Raw genomic sequence first — 26060 nt, forward strand, 5'->3', positions numbered from 1 at the left:
GGAAAAGAAAAATTAGCAGCTGCCTAACAAGGGGCGGGAAGATGTAGGATTTGTACCCTAAGTCATAGTATCTGTTTTTTTAGTGTTTAGCGGAGTACTTGGAGAATGTAAGCTCCTGGAAGACAAGGACAGTGCCTGTCCAAGCATTGCCAAGGTGATCAGTATAAAATTACTAGCTCACGATGAAGAATGGACCAGGAAGGGCCTGACGACGAAGCTGTTTGTGTAGCAGGAAAATGAACCAGCAGAATGTTTTTTCATAGAGTGGGTAACGCATTCACGTTCCTAAGGGAATAGGTTAGGATACATCTTTCCGTTTTGTTTTTTAAGCATTCAAAATAAAACATAGGCCTGGTACATTTCTCTTTCTGAATTTTTTATTCATATTTTTATTCTCTTAATGAAAATTCACCCAGTTGGGAGAAATGTGGTGAAGCAGATAACATACTTGATTGAAAATATATCTTTTAAAATGATTTGATTATTAAGCTTACAACCGTTTGCTGGTGTTAAAACAAGCAAAAGAGAGATTGAAGCCGGATGGGGAGGAGCAGGTGGAGGAATGATGTGAGAGGAGAGAGTGACATTATGAATACGGTATCCAGATCTTCGCTGATATAACCCTAGCTGGGTATGCTGCAATGATTTAGGAATTCAGCTCTGGAAATATTACATTGCAAGTTACAAACCATTTTGTATTTTTCTGCCATTGTTTTTTAAAAAGTAAAACCAGTGCTGCTTTTACTTTTTCCTAACTTTGCAGATATTGTAGAATTTTGGTGTTTTAAAACTGAAGAGTCTAAATGCATTTGACAGAGAAAGAGGAAGACATTAAAACTTGGAAAGTTAACTGACTTGGCTGTCCAAGCCAAACTGCTAATGAAAGGCAGAGTCAAATAAAACCAAGGTCTCTTCTACAGTGTGCTCTTTTCAGCTGTGTCCCCTAGTCCCCCAATGCCGGAGTCCTGCTCCAGCGGGACAGGAGTTGCCTGAGGGGAAGACGGAGTCGGCGCGGACAGAGTACACGACACTCCTAGGTGCATGCAGATTCTGCCAATTTATTATATGGCACAGGGTTCTTTTATACACTTTCATTTTACCTTAGGCATAATAGGGGTAACATTAGGTCATTACATGTCGCAAAACTCTCTTGTTTGTGGTTATATGAATATGAGTCCTTTGAACTTTTCTTGGTTTCTCAGTTTCTGGGTATTGGCACGTTTTACTCACAGCTGTTACGTCCAGTTCTATTGAATATGGTCTTTTGGTTTCCGTTTCAAGATGTTAACATCATGTCCTTTTCATTATTATAAAGTTCAGGGTCCAAGATGTTCGGTTCTTTTATTAGCATATATAAAGATTACACAGGTCTTAACATTCTAATGTCATATTAATGGTCACCACAGTCTAGACATTGGTTAGATATTTAACCTGTCTTAACATAGTAATTATCTCCTAACTTCTTTTTCCATTTTGCTATTTCTTCCTCATTCCTAAAGGTCTTTAATTTTCTCTGATGAATTGGTGGGCACTTAACTGTAATAGGGGGCATGTCTGGATGGTTAAGAAAGTATTTACAAAATATGGCTTGCCCTACATTTATTCCTATGTCCATGCTATTATAGGTACTCTCTGCTTTATATGCTCCTGCCCTCCATTCAGGCCAATATTGGTAAATGTGACACATCTATCTTTTTCCCTTGGGAAAAGCATCTATTACCTTGTTTTTGGGAAGCCCCCAGAACTTTAGACATGAACATCATACAAACAATTTCAATTAACTTTAACTGCATTATTTTCCCAGGTCCTTGGTGTGAGAAGCTTTGCTTTCTCATACTGCATTTTCCACCAGCTGTGCTGGGAGGCCTAGCTGTGCTAGGCCTTGCCTGCAGATCCAGGACGGTCTCCGACACCCCAACCCTGTGAAAATTTATGGAAAGCTTCTCTGCCTGCTCTTTGAGTTGTCTGTGACAGTCAAGTTCATTGATACCTCATAGTTGTATTAGTCTAGTCTTTTTCTTTTGATGTGAAAGTAATAATTCTAATGAAGTGGAACTATAGTTTTATAAATTAACTTACTGATATAGGAAGAGATGTCTTAATATGGGCTTTTCATAAAAATGGAAACTGTTGGAATTTTTTCCCCACTTCTTATCAGTAACCATATTTTAATAATATTTTCTGCTATTCGGTAGTATTTTATAATATGATCAACTCTATAAACTCTGAAAAATGAAATTGCTACATAACAAGAACCCATGAAGTTCAGTTTTCTTCAATTAATGAATTTTATTATTTTCAGCTTAAACAAGAGCTTACTTTTTGAGGAAATAATTCATGTTGAACTTTTTTATTAAAATTGAATTTGTGCTCTTTTATTAAGTTGATTTTGCCATAAAGTGCTTTTTTGTTGTCTTATACTTTTTATCCCTTAATTGTATTTTAATAGACTTTTTTTTTTAATAGATCTTTATTGGAGTATAATTGCTTCACAATACTGTGTTAGTTTCTGTTATACAACAAAGTGAATCAGCTGTATGCATACATATACCCCCATATCCCCTCCCTCTTGAGCCTCACTCCCACCCTCCCTATCCCACATCTGTAGGTCATTGCAAAGCACCGATCTGATCTCCCTGCGCTATACTGCTGCTTCCCACTGGCTATTTTACATTTGGTAGTGTATACATGTCGATGCTACTCTCACTTTGCCCCAGCTTTGCCCTCCCACCCCCACTCCCCTGTGTCCTCAAGTCCATTTTCTATGTCTGCATCTTCATTCCTGCCCTGCCACTAGGTTCATCAGTACCATTTTTTTTTTTTTTTTAGATTCCGTATATATGTGTTAGCATATGGTATTTGGTTTTCTCTTTCTGACTTACTTCACTCTGTATGACAGACTCTAGGTGTCCACCTCACTACAAATAACTCAATTTCATTTCTTTTTATGGCAGAGTAATATTACATTGTATATATGCGCCACATCTTCTATATCCACTCATCTGTCGATGGGCATTTAGGTTGGTTTCATGTCCTGGCTGTTGTACATAGTGCTGCAGTGAACATTGTGGTACATGTCTCTTTTTTTGTTTGTTTTTTACATTTATTTATTTTATTTTATTTTTGGCTGTGTCGGGTCTTCGTTTCTGTGCGAGGGCTTTCTCTAGTTGCAGCGAGCGGGGCCACTCTTCATCGCGGTGCGCGGGCCTCTCACTGTCGCGGAGCACAGGCTCCAGACGTGTAGGCTCAGTAGTTGTGGCTCACGGGCCCAGTTGCTCCGCGGCATGTGGCATCTTCCCAGGCAAGGGCTCGAACCCGTGTCCCCTGCATTGGCAGGCAGATTCTCAGCCTCTGCGGCACCAGGGAAGCCCACATGTCTCTTTTTGAATTATGGTTTTCTCAGGGTGTATGCCCAGTAATGGGATTGCTGGGTCATATGGTAGTTCTATTTTTAGTTGTATTTTAGTAGACTTTTTTTTTTTTTTTATTGCAGAGGAAGAATGAGAGGAGCAAGAAGCATCCATCAAATACTATGTTTGCTTTTTTTTTTTCTTTTTTTAAATTTTACAAATTTAATCAGTTATACATATACATATGTTCCCATATCCCATCCCTTTTGCATCTCCCTCCCACCCTCCCTATCCCACCCCTCCAGGCGGTCACAAAGAACAGAGCTGATCTCCCTGTGCTATGCGGCTGCTTCCCACTAGCTATCTACCTTACGTTTGGTAGTGTATATATGTCCATGCCGCTCTTTCACTTTGTCACAGCTTACCCTTCCCCCTCCCCATATCCTCAAGTCCATGCTCTAGTAGGTCTGTGTCTTTATTCCTGTCTTACCCCTATGTTCTTGATGACATTTTTTTTTCTTAAATTCCATATATATGTGTCAGCATACAGTATTTGTCTTTTTCTTTCTGACTTACTTCACTCTGTATGACAGACTCTAGGTCCATCCACCTCATTACAAATAGCTCAATTTCATTTCTTTTTATGGCTGAGTAATATTCCATTGTATATATGTGCCACATCTTCTTTATCCATTCATCCGATGATGGACACTTAGGTTGTTTCCATCTCCGGGCTATTGTAAATAGGGCTGCTATGAACATTTTGGTACATGTCTCTTTTTGAATTATGGTTTTCTCAGGGTATATGCCCAGTAGTGGGATTGCTGGGTCATATGGTAGTTCTATTTGTAGTTTTTTAAGGAACCTCCATACCGTTCTCCATAGTGGCTGTACCAATTCACATTCCCACCAGCAGTGCAAGAGTGTTCCCTTTTCTCCACATCCCCTCCAGCACTTATTGTTTGTAGACTTTTTTTTTTTTTTTTTTTTTTTTTTTTTTTTTTGCGGTACACATGCCTCTCACTGTTGTGGCCTCTCCCGTTGCGGAGCACAGGCTCCAGACAGGCAGGCTCAGCAGCCATGGCTCATGGGCCTAGCCACTCCACGGCATGTGGGATCTTCCCAGACTGGGGCATGAACCCATGTCCCCTGTATCGGCAGGTGGACTCTCAACCACTGCGCCACCAGGGAAGCCCTGTTTGTAGACTTTTTGATGTTGGGCATTCTGACTCGTGTGAGGTGAGATCTTATTGTAGTTTCGATTTACATTTCTTTACTAATTAGTGATGTTGAGCATCTTTTCATGTGCCTCTTGGCCATCTATATGTCTTCTTTGGAGAAATGTCTATTTAGGTCTTCTGTCCATGTTCTGATTGGGTTGTTTGCATTTTTTATATTGAGCTGCATAAGCTGTTTGTAAATTTTGGAGACTAATTTTGTTGGTCACATTGTTTTGCCAATATTTTCTCCCATTCTGAGGGTTGTCTTTTCATGTCCTTTATGGTTTCCTTTGCTGTGTAAAAGCTTTTAAGTTTAATTTGGTCCCATTTGTTTATTTTTGGTTTTGTTTCCATTACTCTAGGAGATGGATCAAAGAAGATATTGCTGCAACTTATGCCAAAGAGTGTTCTGCTTGTGTTTTCCTCTAAGAGTTTTATAGTATCTGGTCTTACATTTAGGTCTTTAATCCATGTTGAGTCTATTTTTGTGTTTAGTGTTAAAGAATGTTCTAATTTTATTTTTTACATGTAGCTGTCCCATTTTCCCAGCACCATTTATAAAGACTGTCTTTTCTCCATTGTATAGTCTTGTCTCCTTTGCCATAGATTAATTGACCATATGTGCGTTGGTTTATCTCTGGGCTTTCTATCCTGTTCCATTGATCTATATTTCCATTTTTGTGCCAGTACCATACTGTTTTGATGACTATAGGTTTGTAGTATAGTTTCACATCAGGGAGTCTGATTCCTCCACCTCCATTTATCTTTCTCAAGATTGCTTTGGCTATTTGGGGTTTTTTTGTGTCTCCATCCACATTTTAAGGTTTTTTTTGTTCTAGTTCTGTGAAAAATGTCATTGGTAATTTCTTGACTGTTCCTCCCTTGTCTCCACAACACTACCCGTCCCTAATTAGCAACTGTTTGAACCTGCCCATTGAAACTCAGGGAAGGTCATGGAGGCTGAATGAAGCCTATTTCCTGAAATCAAGAAATAGGGGACACAGAAAGGCTTTTGTGCCTAGGAGCCCCACAGGGTCCTGATCAGTTTCAGAATTCTGTAGACTATCCTTGGTAGGAGCAGAGCCAGGGTTTGAGCCCAGGTCAGTTCCTCTGGGACAGTCCAGGCAATTATTAATTTGCCCCTTTCACTCCCCAAAGTGTCTCTATTGATAACAAATTAAATGTACATCCAGTTTTGTCACCCAATAGCCTGGGCGTCACTTCCTTCAGCTTCACTCTCAAAAGCTAGGAGCCAGAGGAGAGAGGTGAGCACCCATCCAGCCTCCACGCTGCTGACCAAGGGCTGGAGGGGTGGCAGTGGCAGCATGTGGCCCCCTCTCCATGGCCAAGCAGGCTGGGAAAGCCTCGGGAAGCCTGCATCCTCGGGTCAGTCTGTGAAGGATGCAGGAGAGGGTGAAGAGTGTTTCTCTTCAGTAGGATCCCTGGGAGGTTGGTGCTTCTGCCATGGGTGGAGCACGTTTTGTGGGCCTGAAGCTTAGACTGTTTATGGGGCCATTCTGAAGGCAAGGAACACAAAATTACAAATATAAAATTTGGCACTTAAGTGAATATTTATTTAGAATGAGATGACATTTAGATGACATTTATTTAGAATGAGATGCAACTACTTACAAGTTTCAAAAGCTGTAAAAATGCCGCAACATTGTTGTTGAACCCAAGTTCATATGCCTGAGGCACAGTGAAGCCAAAGAGACTGAAAAGTGGAGTTTGGAACAGAACAAGGTTTATTGCAGGGCCAAGCAAGGAGAACAGAAAAGGCAGCTCATGCTCAAAAAAGCCCCAACTGCTGGATGGTTTTCAGGGAAGAGTTCTTATAGGCAAAATTTGCGGGGAGGGCTGTAGAGTATTTGGCCTCCCTCTGATTGGTTGTTGGTGGGGTAACAGGGTAGGGTTCCAGGAATCTCAGTCATCAGCCTTCAGGTTCCAACCAGTCTGGGGCCTATGTCCTGGCTCAGCCTGAAAGTATCATCCTCCACCTGGGTGGAGGCCTTAGTTCCTGTAGAATGCAGAGATGTGTATCAGATTGTTATGTATATCCCTTGAGGAGGATATGCTTTTCATTTGTTTCCTTTGTTTCCTCATTCCCCTAACTAGTAGCTTTTTGAATCTGTGCTTTGGAACTTAGGGAAGGTCTAAGAGGCTGAAACCTTTTTCCTACAAACTAGAAACCAGGGACATGGAAAGATTTTTGTACCCAGGAGGGCCCTGCAGTGTCCTGCTTGGTTTCAACATCGCCAAATCCAGAAAAAAAAACCTCTATAATATTTTTTTCCCTGCATTTCTGGGCTTTATTTTCTTTGATGGCCTCTACATGTGATGACAATTTTGTAATATCACTTTCTACCAAGAGAATAGAAAGATATTTGTCTTTCCTCTAGCATGGTTGATCGAGTTTGCTTTTTGATAGTTGGGTGCACAAAACAAGAGACTTCATACATTGGTGGACTTGCTGTTTACAGTATTGCTGTTAAGTTTGTGCCATATAAGCACAGAAATTCTGATGAATTCTATGTTTTTGCTATTCCCATGAAAAAGAAAACCAATTAATGGTACACTTATAATTGTTTATGCTGCATTCACAAACATATTCGTGATAGGAGAGAACTTCAATTTTTGACTAGGCATCAATGAAAACCACTTTTCCTGCTTATACACGATTATACATCAGATAATGGAAAGGGTGTTTCCATAGACCAGCTTCTAGCTCCACGCATTGAAGACCTTGTTTCTCTCCACTAACCGCATACTGCCTGTATGGGGTGCTTTTGGGCACTTTCCTATCATGTCTGCACTATCAGGTTACACCGTGCAGGTTGAGTTCACCTTGCAGGTTGAGTTAGTTGGCAGCAGTGGCTGGTAGGAAGGTTTCAAGAGACCATTCCTACACGGGAAAAGGTAGCAACAGCTTAACTGCACCAAGGGATTGTGAACCACATAATTATATGCTAGTAAACCGATACAAAATACATCCCCAAATCAAATTTCCTTTATCTGGATCTCATGCCCATGATCATTCTGATGTCACCTGATGGCAAGCTAAATGCTGTCAGAGGGGGATTCATAATGAAAAGAGACAGTAGCCTTAACCAATTGCAAATTTTATACAAAACATATGAACGTGTCCACACATGGCTAAGTCCATCCGGGACTTTGGAAGGGGCTGATGCAAGTGAAGGGCCTTGAAAAACAAGTTTCTTTGGATTCACTGTAAATCAGCTGTGAACTCCCCATGCCTCTCTAGCCAGAGCACTTCAGCCCTCTGGAAATGTATGAGATTTTCTATTCATTCAAGAAGTATTTATTGAACATTACTTATCTCAGGCACTGTGGTTGGCACTGGAGTACAGCATTAAGGCCTGCTGTTCCAAAAGTTCCTGACCTTTTGGAACTTCCTGGGCTACTGCACATTGAAGATGGTTTCCTAGCCCAGCAACAGCCCTGACACATAATTGTCAGAGTTCACAAAGCAATGCAGGGGTTTGTGGAGCTGGAGAGAAACTTCTGCATGTTGGGGCTTCTTGTCTCCTCACCATTCTTCTCCCCCCACCTCCACTCAATCAGCAGTTTCTGGGATCAAATCTCACCTTATCTCTAGTCACTGTCTTAAGTTTTCTGCAGGCTACAAGGGTAGGTCCCCTTTGAAAATCTTCAGGGAGGTGAGTGATATATGCATTGACTTGACATGCCTGCCTCTTATATTCATAATCTATATCCAGTGGATCAGCAGATACTGTCCCCAGGGTCCCCCTAAGCTTAAGTTCTGACTTTCAAGCTATTGCCTCTTATTATATCCTGAGGGAGAGAGGAATCCACAAGAAGATATATTTTAAGATATTTTGTCCTGGCTTTTTAGCTCCAGCAATATCAGCCAGATATAAAATCCTGCTCCCTTTTAGTGTCTAGAAACATTGGATAAAACATAACATTTTTCATTTAATTTTAATTTTAAAGCATAACTGAATTCAAAAATTCCCAGGGGCCAGAATTAAAAAGGAAACTGAAATGCAGAGCTGATTCTGTGATCTTGCTGAGAGACTGCTGTCACGGCTTCTTGGTGCCCAGAAGGCTTGGGCTTTATTTCATGCAAAGAGAGGAAATGAGCCTTGTAGTGTGCGTGTGTGAGTGGTAGGCGGTCAGAACTGCAATTGTCACATGAGCCACCTCAGGCAAAATGTGACTGGGCATGAGAAAGGGGCAATGTGTGAGGAAGAAAGAGGGTCTTTTTCCAGAAATCTGAGTTCAGATCCTCAGATATATAAATCACAGTGAATCTCAAGCCTGATACATTTTTCTTTAGTACCTGGTTACACTGTAGTGAAATTGTAGAACACAAAAGTCAAAGAGAAAATTTTAGAATTAATTAAAGAGAAAGAGAAAAAAAATTTTTAAACCAAGGACTACAACTAGACTTCTCAACAGCAACAAAAGCTAGAATGCAGGGAACTGATATACTGTTTATGGGTGCATATTTGTTCAGAAGAAGAATAAAAGCATATGTGGAAATGACACATACTAATTTCTGAATCAAGTTATCCCTGAGGATGGAGAGAAGAGGAAGGGGATGGACATTGGGTGGGCCTTTAGCTGGGCTGTAATATTTTATTAAAATGTAACATTTTTGTTTGCTAAAATAATGAGTTCAACGCAATTAAGATAAAGTATTAATAACTGTCTCATCTTGATGGTATGCCATAGAATTTGTTATCTTTTGTGCTTTTTTGTATGCCTGAATTGTTTCAAGTTAAAGAAAAGGTGTTTTAAGATATTTTTCCTTGCCCTCTCTTATCTGATTTATGCTTTAAGAATGTCAATCAGTTAAAAGATTGAAATTGATACTGAATTTCTGGCATGTCTAACAAGGAGAGTAATTCATCAGATCTACTTATCATACACTTGAAGGAGACAGAATGTAAAAAGAATTGACTTGGCACCGAACTGCTCTTGTGAAACTGAGCTAGCATTGCTGAGAAGGGCAAAATCCATTAAGTGCAACACTGGCTCATGCAATTAGACACTGGGGCTTGTGTCCAACATGCAGGCCTCTGTATCTCCTGCCTTCTATCCAGGAAAGTTTATACACAATGGAGATCTGAATACATACTGGAATTACTACAAAAGATTTTAGAATTTCATTTTTCCGAGATTGTTTGTTTGTTTTAAATACAATGGTTCTTCCTTCAATGACTTAGCTGTTGTCTTCCCTTAGTTGCAGAGGCTAGACGAGAGGATTTCTCCAAAGTCTCTTGATAATCTATCACAAGATTACTTAACATAATTGCCTATTTTGTTGCCTTAATTAGCTTCCAGGATTTTCTAATTTTGGCAAGTGTTTCTAGAAGATGGGAGTGAAGGATTAGGGAGAGTGAAACAGGGAAGGAGGGAAATCTAATAATGAGGCATTCTCAGGTCTTCTGTCTTATAGGGAACTGGGGATTGATTCCACAAGGTAATCAATGTATGACCAAGTCATAATGGTCTTGATAGAGAAAGGAAGTTGTCTGGGGGCATGTTGAGTTGAAAACTGGAAGGTAATTTTATGCTGTTTCCACAATACACTCCCAGGATCCCAAAGGCATAGAAAGAATTAGAATGCACCTGAGCCAGGGAGGAGAAGGGAGACTAGAATGTGTTGAATACCCACCTGGTGCCAGGCATTGCACACACAGTGTCACACTTCATTCTCCCCAGACTTGGTCAGGTGAACTTACCATTGTATCTTACAGAAATGGAAGCAGAGTCTTATGAAAATGAGCAGCTTGCCCACGTCATGTGGTCCAGTGGAACATTGTTTCTCACTTCCAGGCCTGTGACTCAAAGTGTGTCCCCACTGCTACTGACCACACAGGACTGGCTCTCCGTCTGTGCTCTGCTGCTCCCCAGGGTATGGAGCACAGGGCTCAGCAGTAGCTGGCCTCAGTGTTGTCTGGTCCTGAGGGTCTGGGACCAGACCTGGTGGCCAGCTGGTGTGGGACAGCTTCCAACTAAGGTCACAGGGCATTATGTCATTTCTGATTTTATCTGAGTCACCAAAAGATCTTATGTTGCTCAAGGAATTCTACAGGGATTTATCTCAGAATGAAGTAGATTGGAATGAAAAACTATCCTATCAAAGGAAGAAAAAAATTCAATAACTTCAGTGTTTCCAAATTGTAGTTTTTGATACCTTGGGTCTTGAGACTCTGGTATAATTTATTTGGTGTGTTTCATCCCAAAGCAGCCAGCTGGCCTCTTTTATGAGAACACCACCGTGAATCACAGCAGCCACAGCAACTGTGAGACCATTTTCTATCCCATGTTTGAGCTTGTGGAGCTCTGCCATGTACATTTATCACTGGAGGCTCATAACAGCCCTGTGGACATGTGTGATTACCCCACTGTACAGATGAGGAGAGACAGAATGTACTAGTGACCTTCCCAAGGTCGGAGAGCTTCTGGTACCAGTGGGCATTCTAAGACACCGGACGGACGATAGAAATGTGAGCCCTGCTTGACCCAGAGTGGAGTGGAACTCTGCCTATGTACCCTGCAGACTTTTCAGATTGAACCTGTTTTAAATTAAACCCCAGATTTCCCAGTTTACACTAAACCTGCTCCCCTGTAGCCTTGCCACCTCAGGGCGACTCCATCCTTCCAGTTGCCCAGGCAAATAAACAAACAAACAAAATCACTGGCGTCATCCTTGCCTCTCCTCTTTCTCTCACACCCACATCCAGTGTCCTACAAAATCCTATTGACTTTACCTTGAACATACCCAGAATCTGACCACTTCTCACCACCTCTCCAGCTCTCTCCCAGGCTGTCACCTTCACCACTTGCATGGATTCTTGCACTGACCTCTCAGGTGGTCTCCCTGCTTCTCATTGGCCTCAGTGCAATAGCCAGAGATCTTTTTAAGATATGACATAGGTTGTAAGTCAGATCAGATATTTCTCTGCTCATCACCCAGCACTGGCCCTCATTTCACTCAGCACAAAAGCTCACATTCTTACAGTGATTACAGAGTCTTGTCTGTTTGCTCCGACCCCATTACCTGATCACCTCCACTCCTACTATGCTCTCCTTCCTATTCCACTCCAGCCACACAGACCTCTGTACTGTTCCTACAGAATCCTGGGCAGGGTCTTACTGCAGGGTCTTCACGCCAGATGTTCTGTCTCCTTGGAATGCTCTATCCTCAGATTGCACTTGGCCAGCTCCCTCATTCCTTCAAATCTGTGCTTCTCACTGAAGACTACCCTGAGAGCTCTTTAATACTGCATCATACTCTATACTGTTGCATCTGATCCACTGTACCCTGTACTACTATTTTTTCTATAATCCTTATTTCCTTCTGTATTATTATATAATATTATAATAGGTAGCAGATAAACTGTATTATTATCCACATATGTTCTATGATGCTCTCTGGAGAGGATTATACCTCCCCCAGCCCATTGACTTGACTACATGACTTGCTCTGATTAATGACATGTGAGCAGAGGTGCAACATTGTACGAGAAATGCCTGGCACCAGGTGGGTGTTCAACACATTCTAGTCTCCCTTCTCCCCACTGGCTCCACCCCTTGCTCAGGTGCATTCTAGTTCTTTCTCTACCTTTGGGATCCTAAGAGTGTATTGTGGAAACAGCATAAAATTACCTTCCAGTTGTCAAAAGTTTTAGGAACAAGCATGTGGTCTACAATTTTTTTTTTTAATCCTGTCATGACATTTTTTGCAATTGACTTCTTTCACTTAGCAATAATATTTTTGGAGTCAGTCATTTTTTTTTTTGAGTTCATAATATTGTGTCTTTTCATTGCTACTTCAGCAGGCTGGGTCCAAAGGGAAAGCAATGTGCAGCAGAACTGCAGCTAACCAGCAATCGTCAGACAGCATCAGTCAGAAGGGAACCTTTGTCGTGGAAGCCATTAAAATTTTGGAAGAGTTTGTCTCTCCTGACTGACTCACATCTCTTTTGCTCAATGATGTATCACAAGCACCTAGAAAGAATTTAGCATGTAGTTTAATAAATATTTGAGTGAATATTGAGGAATGTCATTTAAGGAGTGCTAAGGATATTTTTGATCCCCAAATATTCTTCCCCTCCCTGGTTTCTGAAGGCTGAAACTTTATTACTATACATGTACATTTTAGGTTAAGCATTTTTACTCAAACATTTTAAAAATTATGCTATAATTGATTTTATTAATATTTTTAATACAAATGATGTATTAACACCAATAAGGGCAAAGAAAATACTTGGATTGTGAAAGACACCCTGGTAATTGGAAAAAGAGCTAAAGAGTCATCCATCCTTTGGCCAAATGATGTTGAGGTGAATAGCCCTTGTTTTAGAAGCTGGACCATGGAAGAACTGGGCATCTGTTTCTAAAGCCATTATTATACAAATGATTTATTTCTGATCATTGAACTTCTGTCATCTTTAGCACTAATTTTTTTAGCTTTATATTTTAAAAAGTAGCTTTATGGAGGCATAAATTGCTTAAAATAAAATTCATTAATTTTAAGTGTATGGTGGGATGAGTTTTGGTATTTGTATGCAGTCACATAATCTCTACTGCAGTCAAGATATTAGAAGAGTTCCACCCGTCTTGGAAGTCCTCTTCCCTAACCCAGCCAAGAGCAACTACCGATCTTCTTTCTGTCTCTATATTTTTGCATTTTCTAGAAATTCATGTGAGTGTAATCTTACAGTTTGAGTCTGTTGTGTTTGACTTCTTTCATTTAGAAATAATGTTTTTGAGCTCATTCATGGTTTTGAGTAATATTCTGTTCCTTTTTTTTTTTTTTTTTTTTTGCTGAGTAGTATTCCAAAGTATGGATATGCACAATCTATCAGTTCAAAAACTGATGGAGGGACTTCCCTAGTGGTCCAGTGGTAAAGAATCCACCTTCCAATGCAGGGGATGCGGGAAGTTCCTCCCCTCACTTTCAGTCTGTATGTGTCCCTAGGTCTGAAGTAGGTCGCTTGTAGACAGCATATATACAGTTCTTGTTTTTGTATCCATTAAACCAGTCTATGTCTTTTGGTTGGATCATTTAATTCATTTATATTTAAGGGAATTATTGTATGTATGTTCCTATTACCATTTTCTTAATTTGTTCTTAATAGGTTTGTTATTGCAGATCTTTTCCTTCTCTTGTATTTCCTGCCTAGAGAAGTTCCTTTAGCATTTGTTGTAAAGCTGGATTGGTGGTGCTGAGTTCTCTTAGCTTTTGCTTGTCTGTAAAGGTTTTAATATCTCTGTCGCATCTGAAGGAGACCCTTGCTGGGTAGAGTAATCTTGGTTGTAGGTTTTTCCTTTTCATCACTTCAAATATGTCCTGCCACTCCCTTCTGGCTTGTAGAGTTTCTGCTGATAGATCAGCTGTTAACCTTATGGCGATTCCCTTGTATGTTGTTTGTTGTTTTTCCCTTGCTGCTTTTAATATTTTTTCTTTTTTATGTAATTTTTGATAGTTTGATTAATATTTGTCTAGGCATGTTTCTCCTTGGATTTATCCTGTATGGGATTTTCTGTGCTTCCTGGACTTCATTGACAATTTCCTTTCCCATATTAGGGAAGTTTTCAACTATAATTTCTTCAAATATTTTCTCTGTCCCCCCTTTTTTTCCCTCTTTTTCTTCTGGGATCCCTATAGTTTGAATGTTGATTCATTTAATGTTGTCCCAGAGGTCTCTGAGGCTGTCCTCAATTCTTTTTTCTTTATTCTGCTCTGCAGTAGTTATTTCCACTATTTTACCTTCCAGGTCTCTTATCCGTTCTTCTGCCTCAGTTATTCTGCTATTGATTCCTTCTAGAGAATTTTTCATTTCATTTATTGTGTTGTTCATCATTGTTTGTTTGCTCTTTAGTTCTTCTAGGTCCTTGTTAAATGTGTCTTGTATTTTCTCCATTCTATTTCTAAGATTTTGGATCATCTTTACTATCATTACTCTGAATTCTTTTTCAGGTAGACTGCCTAATTCCTCTTCATTTGATTGGTCTGGTAAGTTTTTATCTTGCCCCTTCTTCTGCTGTGTATTTCTCTGTCTTCTTATTTTGCTTAACTTACTGTGTTTAGGGTCTCCTTTTCACAGGCTGCAGGTTTGTAATTCCCATTGTTTTTGGTGTTTGTCCCCAGTGGGTAAGGTTGGTTTAGTGAGTTGTGTAGGTTTCCTGTTGGAGGACACTGGTGCCTTTGTTCTGGTGGATGAGGCTGGATCTTGTCTTTCTGGTAGTCAAGGATGCATCCGGTGGTGTGTTTTGGGGTGTCTGTGAACTTATTATGATTTCAGGCAGCCTCTCTGCTAACGAGTGTGGTTGGTTCCTGTCTTGCCAGTTGTTTGGCACTAGGTGTCCAGCACTGTAGCTTGCTGGTCATTTAGTGCAGCTGGGTTTAGCGTTGAGATGGAGATCTCTGGGAGAGCTATCGCCATTTGATATCATGTGGGCCTGGGAAGTCTCTGGTGGTCGAATGTCCTGAAGTCGGCTTTCCCACCTCAGAGACTCAGAACTGGCACCCGGCCAGAGCACCAAGACCCTGTCAGCCACACACCTGCTTTTCCGTTTATGAGGTGGTTTCTCCACTGTGCCAGTCAATCGGGGGGCCAGGCGACTTCACAGCTGCTGGTGCTGCTGCAGCCCTCTGACCATCCTGCTCCTACTCCATAAGAGGAGGTGCCCTGGCAGCCAGAGGGCTCGCTTGGGAAGCTGAGGCAGTAGAGCTAGACTGGGTAGTTTAAACAACAGAAATTTCTTTTCTCACATTTCTGGAGGCTGGAGGTCTGGGATCTGGGTGCCAGTAAGGTTGGGTGACAGTGAGAGCTCTCTTCCTGGTTTACAGATAGCTGCGTTCTACCTTTGTCCTCACATGACACAAGGCTGGAGGGATGGGGACATGGGGGTAGGGAGAGAGAGCAGCTCTAGTAACTGTCTTTTTTTATTTAATTTTTTTTTATACAGCAGGTTCTTATTAGTCACCATTTTACACACATCAGTGTATACATGTCAAACACAATCTCCCAATTCATCACACCACCCTCCCACCCCCTGCCACTTTCCCCCCTTGGTGTCCGCACATTTGTTCTCTACATCTGTGTCTTAATTTCTGCCCTGCAAACTGGTTCACCTGTACCATTTTTCTAGGTTCCACATATATGCATTAATATACGATATTTGTTTTTCTGACCTATATAATGCTGTATGACAGTCTCTAGATCCATCCACGTCTCTACAAATGACCTAATTTCGTTCCTTTTTATGGCTGAGTAATATACCACTGTATATATATACCACATCTTCTTTATCCATTCATCTATCGATGGGTCTTTAGGTTGCTTCCATGACCTGGCTATTGTAAATAGTGCTGCAATGAACATTGGGGTGCATGTGTCTTTTTGAACTATGGTTTTCTCTGGGTATATACCCATTAGTGGGATTGCTGGGTTGTATGGTAGTTCTATTTTTGTTTTTTTAAGGAACCTCCGAATTGTTCTCCATAGTGGAGAACATAGTTCCCACCAACAGTGCAAAAGGGTTCCCTTTTCTGCACACTCTCTCCAGGATTTGTTGTTTGTAGATTTTCTGATGATGCTCATTCTAACTGGTACTTTTGATTTACATTTCTCTAATAATTAATGATGTTGAGCAGTTTTTCATGTGCTTCTTGACCATCTGTATGTCTCCTTTGGAGAAATGTCTATTTAGGTCTTCTGCCCATTATTTTTTTTTTTTTTTTTTTTTTTTTTTGCAGTACATGGGACTCTCACTCTTGTGGCCTATCCAGTTGCGGAGCACAGGCTCTGGACGTGCAGACCCAGTAGCCATGGCTCACGGGCCCAGCCGCTCCGCAGCATGTGGGATCTTCCCAGACCGGGGCACGAACCCGTGTCCCCTGCATCGGCAGGCGGACTCTCAACCACGGCACCACCAGAGAAGCCCTTCTGCCCATTTTTATATTGAGTTGTTGTTTGTTTAATATTAAGCTGCATGAGCTGTTTATACATTTTGGAGATTAATCCTTTGTCTGTCGATTCCTTTGCAAATATATTCTCCCATTTTGAGGGTTGTGTTTTCGTCTTGTTTATGGTTTCCTTTGTTGTCCAAAAACATTTACGTTTCATTAGGTCCCATTTGTTTATTTTTGTTTTTATTTCCATTTCTCTATGTGGTGGATCAAAAAAGATCTTGCTCTGATTTATGTCAAAGAATATTCTTCCTATATTTTCCTCTAAGAGTTTTATAGTGTCTGGTCTTACATTTAGGTCACTAATCCATTTTGAGTTTATTTTTGTGTATGGTGTTAGGGAATGTTCTGATTTCATTCTTTTACATGTAGCTGTCCCCTTTTCTCAGCACCACTTATCGAAGAGACTGTCTTTCCTCCATTGTATATCATTGCCTCCTTCATCATAAATTAGTTGACTATAGGTGCATGGGTTTATCTCTGGGTTTTCTATCTTGTTCCATTGATCTATGTTTCTGTTTCTGTGCCAGTACCATATTGCCTTGATTCCTGTAGATTTGTAGTATAGTCTGAAGTCAGGGAGTCTGATTCCTCCAGCTCCATTTTTTCCCTTAAGATGGCTTTCATTATTTGGAGTCTTTTGTGTCTCCATACAAATTTTAAGATTTTTTTGTTCTAGTTCTATAAAAAAAATGCCATTGGTAATTTGATAGGGATTGCATTGAATCTGTAGATTGCTTTGGGTAGTATAGTCATTTTCACAATATTGATTCTTCCAATCCAAGAACATAGTATATCTCTCTTATCTGTTGGTGTCATCTTTCATTTCTTTCATCAATGTCTTACACTTTTCTGCATACAGGTCTTTTGTCTCCTTAGGTAAGTTTATTCCTCAGTATTTTATTCTTTTTGTTGGAATGGTAAATGGGAGTTTTTTCTTAATTTCTCTTTCATATTTTTCATCATTAGTGTATAGGAATGCAAGAGATTTTTGTGCATTAATTTTGCATCCTGCAACCTTACAAAATTCATTGATTAGCTCTAGTAGTTTTCTGTTGGCATCTTTAGGATTTTCTATGTGTAGTATCATGTCATCTGCAAACAGTGACAGCTTTACTTCTTCCTTTCCAATTTGTTACCCTTTTATTTCTTTTTCTTCTCTGATTGCCATGGCTAAGACTTCCAAAACTATGTTGAATAATAGTGGTTAGAGTGGACATCCTTTTCCTGTTCCTGGTCTTAGAGGAAATGAATTCAGTTTTTCACCATTGAGAACAATGTTTTCTGTGGCTTTGTCATATATGGTCTTTATATGTTGAGGTAGATTCTCTCTATGCCCACCTTCTGGAGAGTTTTTATCACAAATGGGTGTTGAGGTGTGTCAAAAGCTTTTTCTGCATCTATTGAGATGATCATATAGTTTTTCTTCTTCAATTTGTTAATATGGTGTATAACATTGATTGATTTGCATGTATTGAAGAATCCTTGCATCCTTGGGATAAACCCACTAGATCATGTTGTGTAATCCTTTTAATGTGTTGTTAGATTCTGTTTGCTAGTATTTTGTTGAGGATTTTGCATCTATATTCATCAGTGATATTGCTCTGTAGTTTTCTTTTTTTTTTTTTTTTTTTGTAGTATCTTCGTCTGGTTTTGCTATCTGAGGGATGGTGGCCGTGTAGAATGAGTTCCGGAGGGTTCCGTCCTCTGCAGATTTTAGGAAGAGTTTGAGAAGGATGGGTGTTAGCTCTTCTCTAATGTTTGATAGAATTCACCTGTGAAGCCATGTGGTCCTGGACTTTTGTTTGTTGGAATGTTTTTAATCACAGTTTCAATTTCATTACTTGTCATTTGTCTGTTCCTATTTTCCATTTCTTCCTCGTTCAGTCTTTGAAGGTTATACCTTTCTAAGAATTTTTCCATTTCTTCCAGGTTGTCCATTTTATTGGCATAGAGTGGTTTGTAGTAGTCTCTTAGGATGCTTTGTATTTCTCCCATGTCTGTTGTAACTTCTCTTTTTTCATTTCTAAGTTTATTGATTTGTTTCTTCTCCCTCTTTTTATTTGATGAGTCTGCCTAATGGTTTATCAATTTTGTTTATCTTCTCAAAGAAGCAGCTTTTAGTTTTATTGATCTTTGCTATTGATTTCTTTGTTTCTATTTCATTTATTTCTGCTGTGATCTTTATGATTTCTTTCTTTCTGCTAACTTTGGCTTTTGTTTGTCCTTCTTTCTCTAGTTCCTTAGGTGTAAGGTGAGATTGTTTATATGAGATTTTTCTTTTTTCTTGAGGTAGGCTTGTATAACTATAATCTTCCCTCTTAGAATTGTTTTTGGTGCATCCCATAGGTTTTGGATCATCATGTTTTCATTGTCATTTGTCTCCAGTTATTTTCTGATTTCCTCTTTGATTTCTTCAATGATCGCTTGGTTATTTAGTAACATTGTTTAGCCTCCATGTGTTTGTGTTTTTTACATTCTTTTCCCTGTAATTCATTTCTAATCTCATAGCACTGTGGTCAGAAAAGATGCCTGATATGATTTCAATTTTCTTAAATTTACTGAGGCTTGATTTGTGACCCAGGATGTGTTCTATCCTGGAGAATGTTCCATGCACACTTGAGAAGAAAGTAATCTGCTGTTTTTGGATGGAGTGTCCTATAAATATCAATTAAATCTATCTGGTCTATTGTGTCATTTAAACCTTGTGTTTCCTTATTAATTTTCTGTTTGGATGATCTGTCCATTGGTACAAGTGAGGTGTTAAAGTCCCCCACTATTATTGTGTTACTGTTGATTTCCTCTTTTATAGCTGTTAGCAGTTGCCTTATGTATTGAGGTGCTCCTATGTTGGGTGCATATATATTTATAATTGTTGTATCTTCTTCTTTGATTGATCCCTTGATCATTATGTAGTGTCCTTCCTTATCTCTTGTAACATTCTTTATTTTAAAGTCTATTTTATCTGATATGAGTATTGTTACCCCAGGTTTCTTTTGATTTCCATTTTCATGGAATATCTTTTTCCATCCCCTCACTTTCAGTCTGAATGTGTCCCTAGGTCTGAATGTGTCCCTCTTGTAGACAGCATATGTATGGGTCTTGTTTTGTATCCATTCAGCAAGCCTGTGTCTTTTGGTTGGAGTATTAATCCATTCACGTTTAACGTAATTATCGATATGTATGTTCCTATTACCATTTTTTGAATTGTTTTGTGTTTGTTTTTTTAGGTCCTTTCCTTCTCTTGTGTTGCCCACTTAGAGAAGTTCCCTTAGCATTCGTTATAGAGCTGGTTTGGTTTTGCTGAATTCTCTTAGATTTTGCTTGTCTGTAAAGCTTTTGATTTTTCCATCAAATCTGAATGAGATTCTTGCCGGGTAGAGTAATCTTGGCTGTAGTTTCTTCCCTTTCATCACTTTAATTATATCATGCCACTCCCTTCTGGCTTGTAGCATTTCTGCTGAGAAATCAGCTGTTAACCTTATGGGAGTTCCCTTGTGTGTTATTTGTCATTTTTCCCTTGCTGCTTTCAATAATTCTTCTTGTCTTTAATTTTTGCCAGTTTGATTACTATGTGTCTTTGCATGTTTCTCCTCGGGTTTATCCTGTATGGGGCTGTCTGCGCTTCCTTGACTTCGGTGGCTATTTCCTTTCCCATGTTAGGGACGTTTTCCACTATAATCTCTTCATATATTTTCTCGGGTCCTTTCTCTCTCTCTTCTCCTCTGGGACCCCTATAATGTGAATGTTGTTGTGTTTAATGTTGCCCCAGAGGTCTCTTAGACTATGTTCATTTCTTTTCATTCTTTTTTCTTTATTCTGTTCCACAGCAGTGAATTCCACCATTCTGTCTTCCAGGTCACTTATCTGTTCTTCTGCCTCAGTTATTCAGCTCTTGATTCCTTCTAGTGTAATTTTCATTTCAGTTATTGTATTGTTCATCTCTGTTTGTTAGTTCTTTAATTCTTCTAAGTCTTTGTTAAACATTTCTTGCATCTTCTTGACCTTCTTTGCCTCCATTTTTTCCCGAGTTCCTTGATCATTTTCACTATCATTATTCTGAATTCTTTTTCTGGAAGGTTGCCTATCTCCACTTCATTTAGTTGTTTTTCTGGGTTTTTTTCTTGTTCCTTCATGTGGTACATAACCCTCTGACTTTTTATCTTGTCTATCTTTCTGTGAGTGTGGTTTTTGTTCCACAGTCTGCAGGGTTGTAGTTCTTCTTGCTTCTACTGTCTGCCCTCTGCTGGATGAGGCTATCTAAGTCACTTGTGCAAGTTTCCTGATTGGAGGGACTAGTGGTGGGTAGAGCTGGCTGTTGCTCTGGTGGGCAGAGCTCAGTAAAACTTTAATCCATTTGACTGCTGATTGGTGGGAGTGGGTTTCCTCCCTGTTGGTTGTTTGGCCTGAGGCTACCCGACACTGGAGACTACCCAGGCTCTAAATAAATGATAAATAAATGATACTAAATAAATGAGTCAGTGTTTTAAATGCTTTAAATATTTTTTAAGCTGTTGGTCATAGCCTAAATGGTTAAGAAAATGCAAAAGAACAGAAAGTAGGGTGAATTACATCTAGTAGAATAAATATTCTTTAATGAAACTTTTCTTTTAGTCTATATGTCTATGTCCCATACCAAATACATTTCTTACTTATGGCTAAGATTAAAAAAAAAAAGCCTGAAAATCACTGCTTTACATGAATTATTTGCTCCTCACAAGAACCCTGTAGACAACATCATAACTTCTACTTTAAAATAAGAGAAATGAGGTTTCTAGATGTTATATATGATGTTCAAGATGATAGAGCTATCTACAAGTATATCACTTCTTCAGCTACCCATAGGGTACTATAGTATTAAAACCTGAATTAACTAAAAAGTTTCAGTAATAGTAATTGTAATATGATTAATAAAGAAAAACATAGGCTTTTAAGGCAGATGGGCCTGACTGAATTTAATACCTGGCTCTGTCACTAACTAGCTGTGTTGGCTTTGGCCTAACTTAACCTCTTTGCACCTCTATTTCCCCATGTGTAGAAGAGGGACATTCACAAGATTGTAAGTTTTAAGTAATTTAATGTATGAAATAGCCTAGACCACTAAATAAAAGCTGTTGTGATTAAAATAATTATTAGTGGGTTTTTTTTTTCCTGGTCCAATAAATCACATTCAATCCACTACACCATAATTTGAATGTGTAAAAAGAGCGCATCAGGAATTTACTGGATTATAAAGTATGGGAACTAGGCAAAACTGGCATTGAGCCGTCCAAGAGTTTCTGCGGGCGCCGGGTAAAAAAGATGCCCAAGAAAAGATCAGGCAGTTGGTTCAGGTAACTATGGGAATCAAGGGAAACAACGTTGCTTAAACGTAAAAACAAACACAACTATTTAATCTTTCCACAGCAACATCCGTCTTCTTATTTGAGATGTTTCCTGTTCGTGAGGTAGGATTGTATTGCTATAAACTTCCTTCTTAGAACTGCCTTTGCTGCATCCCGTAGGTTTTCAGTCATCATGTTTTCATTATCATTTGTTTCTAGGTGTTTTGTGATTTCCTCTCTGATTTGTTCAGTGATCTCTTGGTTGTTTAATAGCGTATTGTTTAGCCTCCACGTGTTAGGAGTTTTACAGTTTTTTTCCTGTAATTGATATCTAGTCTCATAGCATATCAGAAAAGATACTTGATATTATTTCCATCTTCTTAAATTTACCAAGGCTTGATTTGTGACCCAAGATATGATCTATCATGGCGAATATTCCATGAGCACTTGAGAAGAAAGTGTATTCTGTTGCTTTTGGATGGAATGTCCTATAAATATCAATTAAATCCATCTTGTTTAATGTATCATTTAAAGCTTGTATTTTCTTATTTATTTTCATTTTGGTTGATCTGTCCATTGGTGAAAGTGGGGTGTTAAAGTCCCCTACTATGATTGTGTTACTGTCGATTTCTCCTTTTATGGCTGTTAGCAATTGCCTGTGTATTGAGGTGCTCCTATTTTGGGTGCATAAATATTTACAATTGTTATATCTTCTTCTTGGGTTGGTCCCTTGATCACTATGTAGTGTCCTTCTTTGTCTCTTGTAATAGTCTTTATTTTAAAGTCTATTTTGTCTGATACGAGAATTGCTACTGCAGCTTTCTTTTGATTTCCATTTGCATGGAATATCTTTTTCCATCCCTCTTTCAGTCTGTACGTTTCCCAAGGTCTGAAGTGGGTCTCTGTAGACAGCATATATACGGGTCTTGTTTTTATATCCATTCATCCAGTTTGTGTCTTTTGGTTGGAGCATTTAATCCATTTATATTTAAGGTAATTGTTGATATGTATGTTCCTTTTCCCATTTTCTTAATTGTTTTTGCTTTGTTATTGTAGGTCTTTTCCTTCTCTTTTGTTTCCCGCCTAGAGAAATTCCATTAACGTTTGTTGTAAAGCTGGTTTGGTGGTGCTGAATTCTCTTAGCTTTTGCTTGTCTGTAAAGGTTTTAATTTCTCTGTCGAATCTGAATGAAATCCTTGCTAGGTAGAGTAATCTTGGTTGTAGGTTTTTCCCTTTCATCACTTTAAGTATGTCCTGCTACTCCCTTCTGGCTTGCAGAGTTTCTGCTGAAACATCAGCTGTTAACCTTACGGGGATTCCCTTTTATGTTATTTGTTTTATTTTCCTTGCTGCTTTCAGTATTTTTTCTATGTATTTAATCTTTGATAGTTTGATTAATATGTGTCTTGGCATGTTTCTCCTTGGATTTCTCCTGTATGGGAGTCTCTGTGCTTCCTGGACTTGATTGACTATTTCCATTCCCATATTAGGGAAGTTTCCAACTATAATCTCTTCAAATGTTTTCTCAGTTCCTTTCTTTTTCTCTTCTTCTTCTGGGACCCCTGTAATTCGAATGTTGGTGTGTTTAATGTTGTCCCAGAGGTCTCTGAGACTGTCCTCAATGCTTTTCATTCTTTTTTCTTTATTCTGCTCTGTGGTAGTTATATCCACTATTTTGTCTTCCAGGTCACTTATCTGTTCTTCTGCCTCATTTATTCTGCTATTGATTCCTTCTAGAGAATTTTTACTTTCATTTATTGTGTTGTTCATCATTGTTTGTTTGCTCTTTAGTTCTTCTAGGTCCTTATTAAACATTTCTTATATTTTTGTGGATTTGGAAGGCTGACGATAAGTTATACTCAAATTTTCAACTGCAGGGAGGGTTGAGGCTCTTAACCCCGTGTTGTTCAGGGGTCAGCTGTACTTCTTCGTTTAATAAATCAACTGGGCGATTCTAGCATTCTGCAAAAGCTTTTTTTTTTTTTTTTCTGTTTCATATGCTTTAGACAGATTTTTCCCACCTCTTTCCAGATACTTCTGCTATGCCCCGTCGTACTCCATTATATCGGAAACCATCATGGTTGGGGGATGATGAGGTGGATGAACAAAGAGCTTTCAAGTCAAGTGGCAAGCCTGAAGAGAAAAATCGTGAAACTGGAACATCAGGTAAAAAAAGCTCAGACTATGACATTAAGTAGGTATTTTAGGAAGAACTTATCATCAAAGCAAAAATCTGTCTACCCTTAAAAGAGATGTGTCCCCTATTCTTTAATATGTTAAAAATAGTTGATGAATGTTTTAATGACATTGTCATTTTAAATTAAATTTATTTATTATGAATGATTCTCTCATAAAGTATTAATTCTAATATCTTTGTAAATCACTTTTATTTAAAATATTTTTCCTTATTTAACTTATTTATGAGGGTGTTAAAACTTGATATATAGTTAAGTAATATAATTGGACATTTTAAGTATTTTAAAATAATTTTTTAAATGTTTTAATTAGACCAAAATAGTAAATACAAACTAGTTTTGTGTGTTTTCATTAGATTCACAAACATATAATCATATTTTTAAATGAAAATTTTTTATTATGTTCAAAATGTATGAAGTTTAAAACTTCTTTAAAATCTCAGCATGCCCAATTTGTTGGGGTATGGTAACAACAAGATTAGCTGTTGAGCAGCCAGAAGGAAGAAATAATTCTGAATCACATTCTCAGATAAATAGTCAAGGAACATAATCTTTTGTTGCTGGAGGAGTTGAGTAATGAGCTAAGTGAAAAGCCAGAAAATCAAGATTTCCAGGAAATAAATGGAGGTATCAGTTGTCTGTCACATAAGGACTTGACAAGGACATCAACACTGAAGGATGAACAGCCAGTTTCTGTGATAATAGCAGATAAGGATTAGAACTGGAGGAATTAAATACAGGCACCAGGGAGCAGTATGGAAAGCCAACTTTGACTCTGAGTTAAGGATAGATTCCATCAGAAGTTCTGTCAACTTTCTACCTTTGACCATAATTCTACAAGGTAAATAAGAGGTTTTTATTAGCTGGAGAATAAGAGCACTGGTGCTTAAATATGCTCTAATTTTACCAGAGTACAAGTCTTAGAAAGCTGGCCTTATCAACTTGATCTTAAAGTGCCCCAAACTGAAAGTTGTCAACTTTGCAAATAAATTCCCATCTCAGTTTCCTTGTTTCTGTGGCCAACACGTTTTTTTCTTCATGTTCAAGCTCAGAAACTTAGTATTATTTAGCATACCCTCAAATGCAAATAATAGAAATGCCACCTGAGACTAAACAGGAAGGAATTCTACTGGCTAAAATAAATAACTGAACCTCTTCAGGATTGGTTAATGCAGCATCTCAATGGTGTCATCAGCTAGCTATTTTCTCTCGGACTTTCTGCCCTTCTATTCACAGTGGCTGCATACTGAGGGAGTTTCCCCTCGTACTCATAGGCTGCTTGCCAGTAGCAGTTGGAGTGCATGCTGCTTTGATCACATCCAGTGGGAAATAGCAAAGGTCGCTTCTAGAAGAACCCCTGGAAACTCTCCCCAAAGTTTTCAACACATTTGTCATCTCATTGGCCTCTCATGGGTTCAGGAGTAGGTCACCTGCTTATTTCTGAACCAATCCCTGGCAAGGGTTATGAGATTATCCTTAAGCCAATTGTACCCATCCTGAAGCTGAATATGGGGTTAGTTTTCCCCCTAAGGCACATGAGCTGTATCAGGGAAGAGTTAGAGATACCTGGGAATGTTGGAGTTCTTGTAGGAGGGAGGAATAGGAAATGGATTTTGGAAGGCAGTCAAGAATGTCTACTTTATATGAAATCTTTGTGTCTTCCCTTCCTTTCACCTCATCTATTATATTGCCTACTTCTGTTGCCCTTTTTTTCCATTAATCATAACTGAACTATTTCCAGTTTCAACCCTTCTGCAGTTCATTTTGTATAATAAATCTAAGCTGCCGTTTTTTTTTTTCCTTTCTTTAAGAAACTACAGTAGCTTCCTTTTGCTTGCCCAATAGGTATTATGTCAAAGTTCTCTCTAATTTTGTCCCACTTTCTTAGCCTTGCGTCCCACTACCAGTTGTTTAGTGCTCTCTCCCAGTGCATTTCCACATAAATTAGACTAATTCCTGCCTGCTCTTCTCCCACAGACATGTATACACATAAATCAGGT

The 26060-nt window shown here is 39.0% G+C and overlaps 1 protein-coding gene across 1 annotated transcript in view; it reads left to right on the plus strand.

The window, feature by feature from the left end:
* The first annotated feature begins 540 nt into the window (after window positions 1-540).
* Window positions 541-26060, plus strand: part of LOC132476092 (centrosomal protein of 170 kDa-like) — a 197710-nt gene continuing 172190 nt past the window's right edge. The window contains exons 1-3 of the mRNA XM_060077823.1: window positions 541-597; window positions 935-1037; window positions 23897-24031. Of these exons, the coding sequence (XP_059933806.1) occupies window positions 541-597; window positions 935-1037; window positions 23897-24031 (295 nt within the window). The remainder of the gene's footprint in view (window positions 598-934; window positions 1038-23896; window positions 24032-26060) is intronic.

Source organism: Mesoplodon densirostris, chromosome 2, assembly GCF_025265405.1.
Source record: "Mesoplodon densirostris isolate mMesDen1 chromosome 2, mMesDen1 primary haplotype, whole genome shotgun sequence".
In the NCBI taxonomy this organism is placed as follows: domain Eukaryota; kingdom Metazoa; phylum Chordata; class Mammalia; order Artiodactyla; family Ziphiidae; genus Mesoplodon; species Mesoplodon densirostris.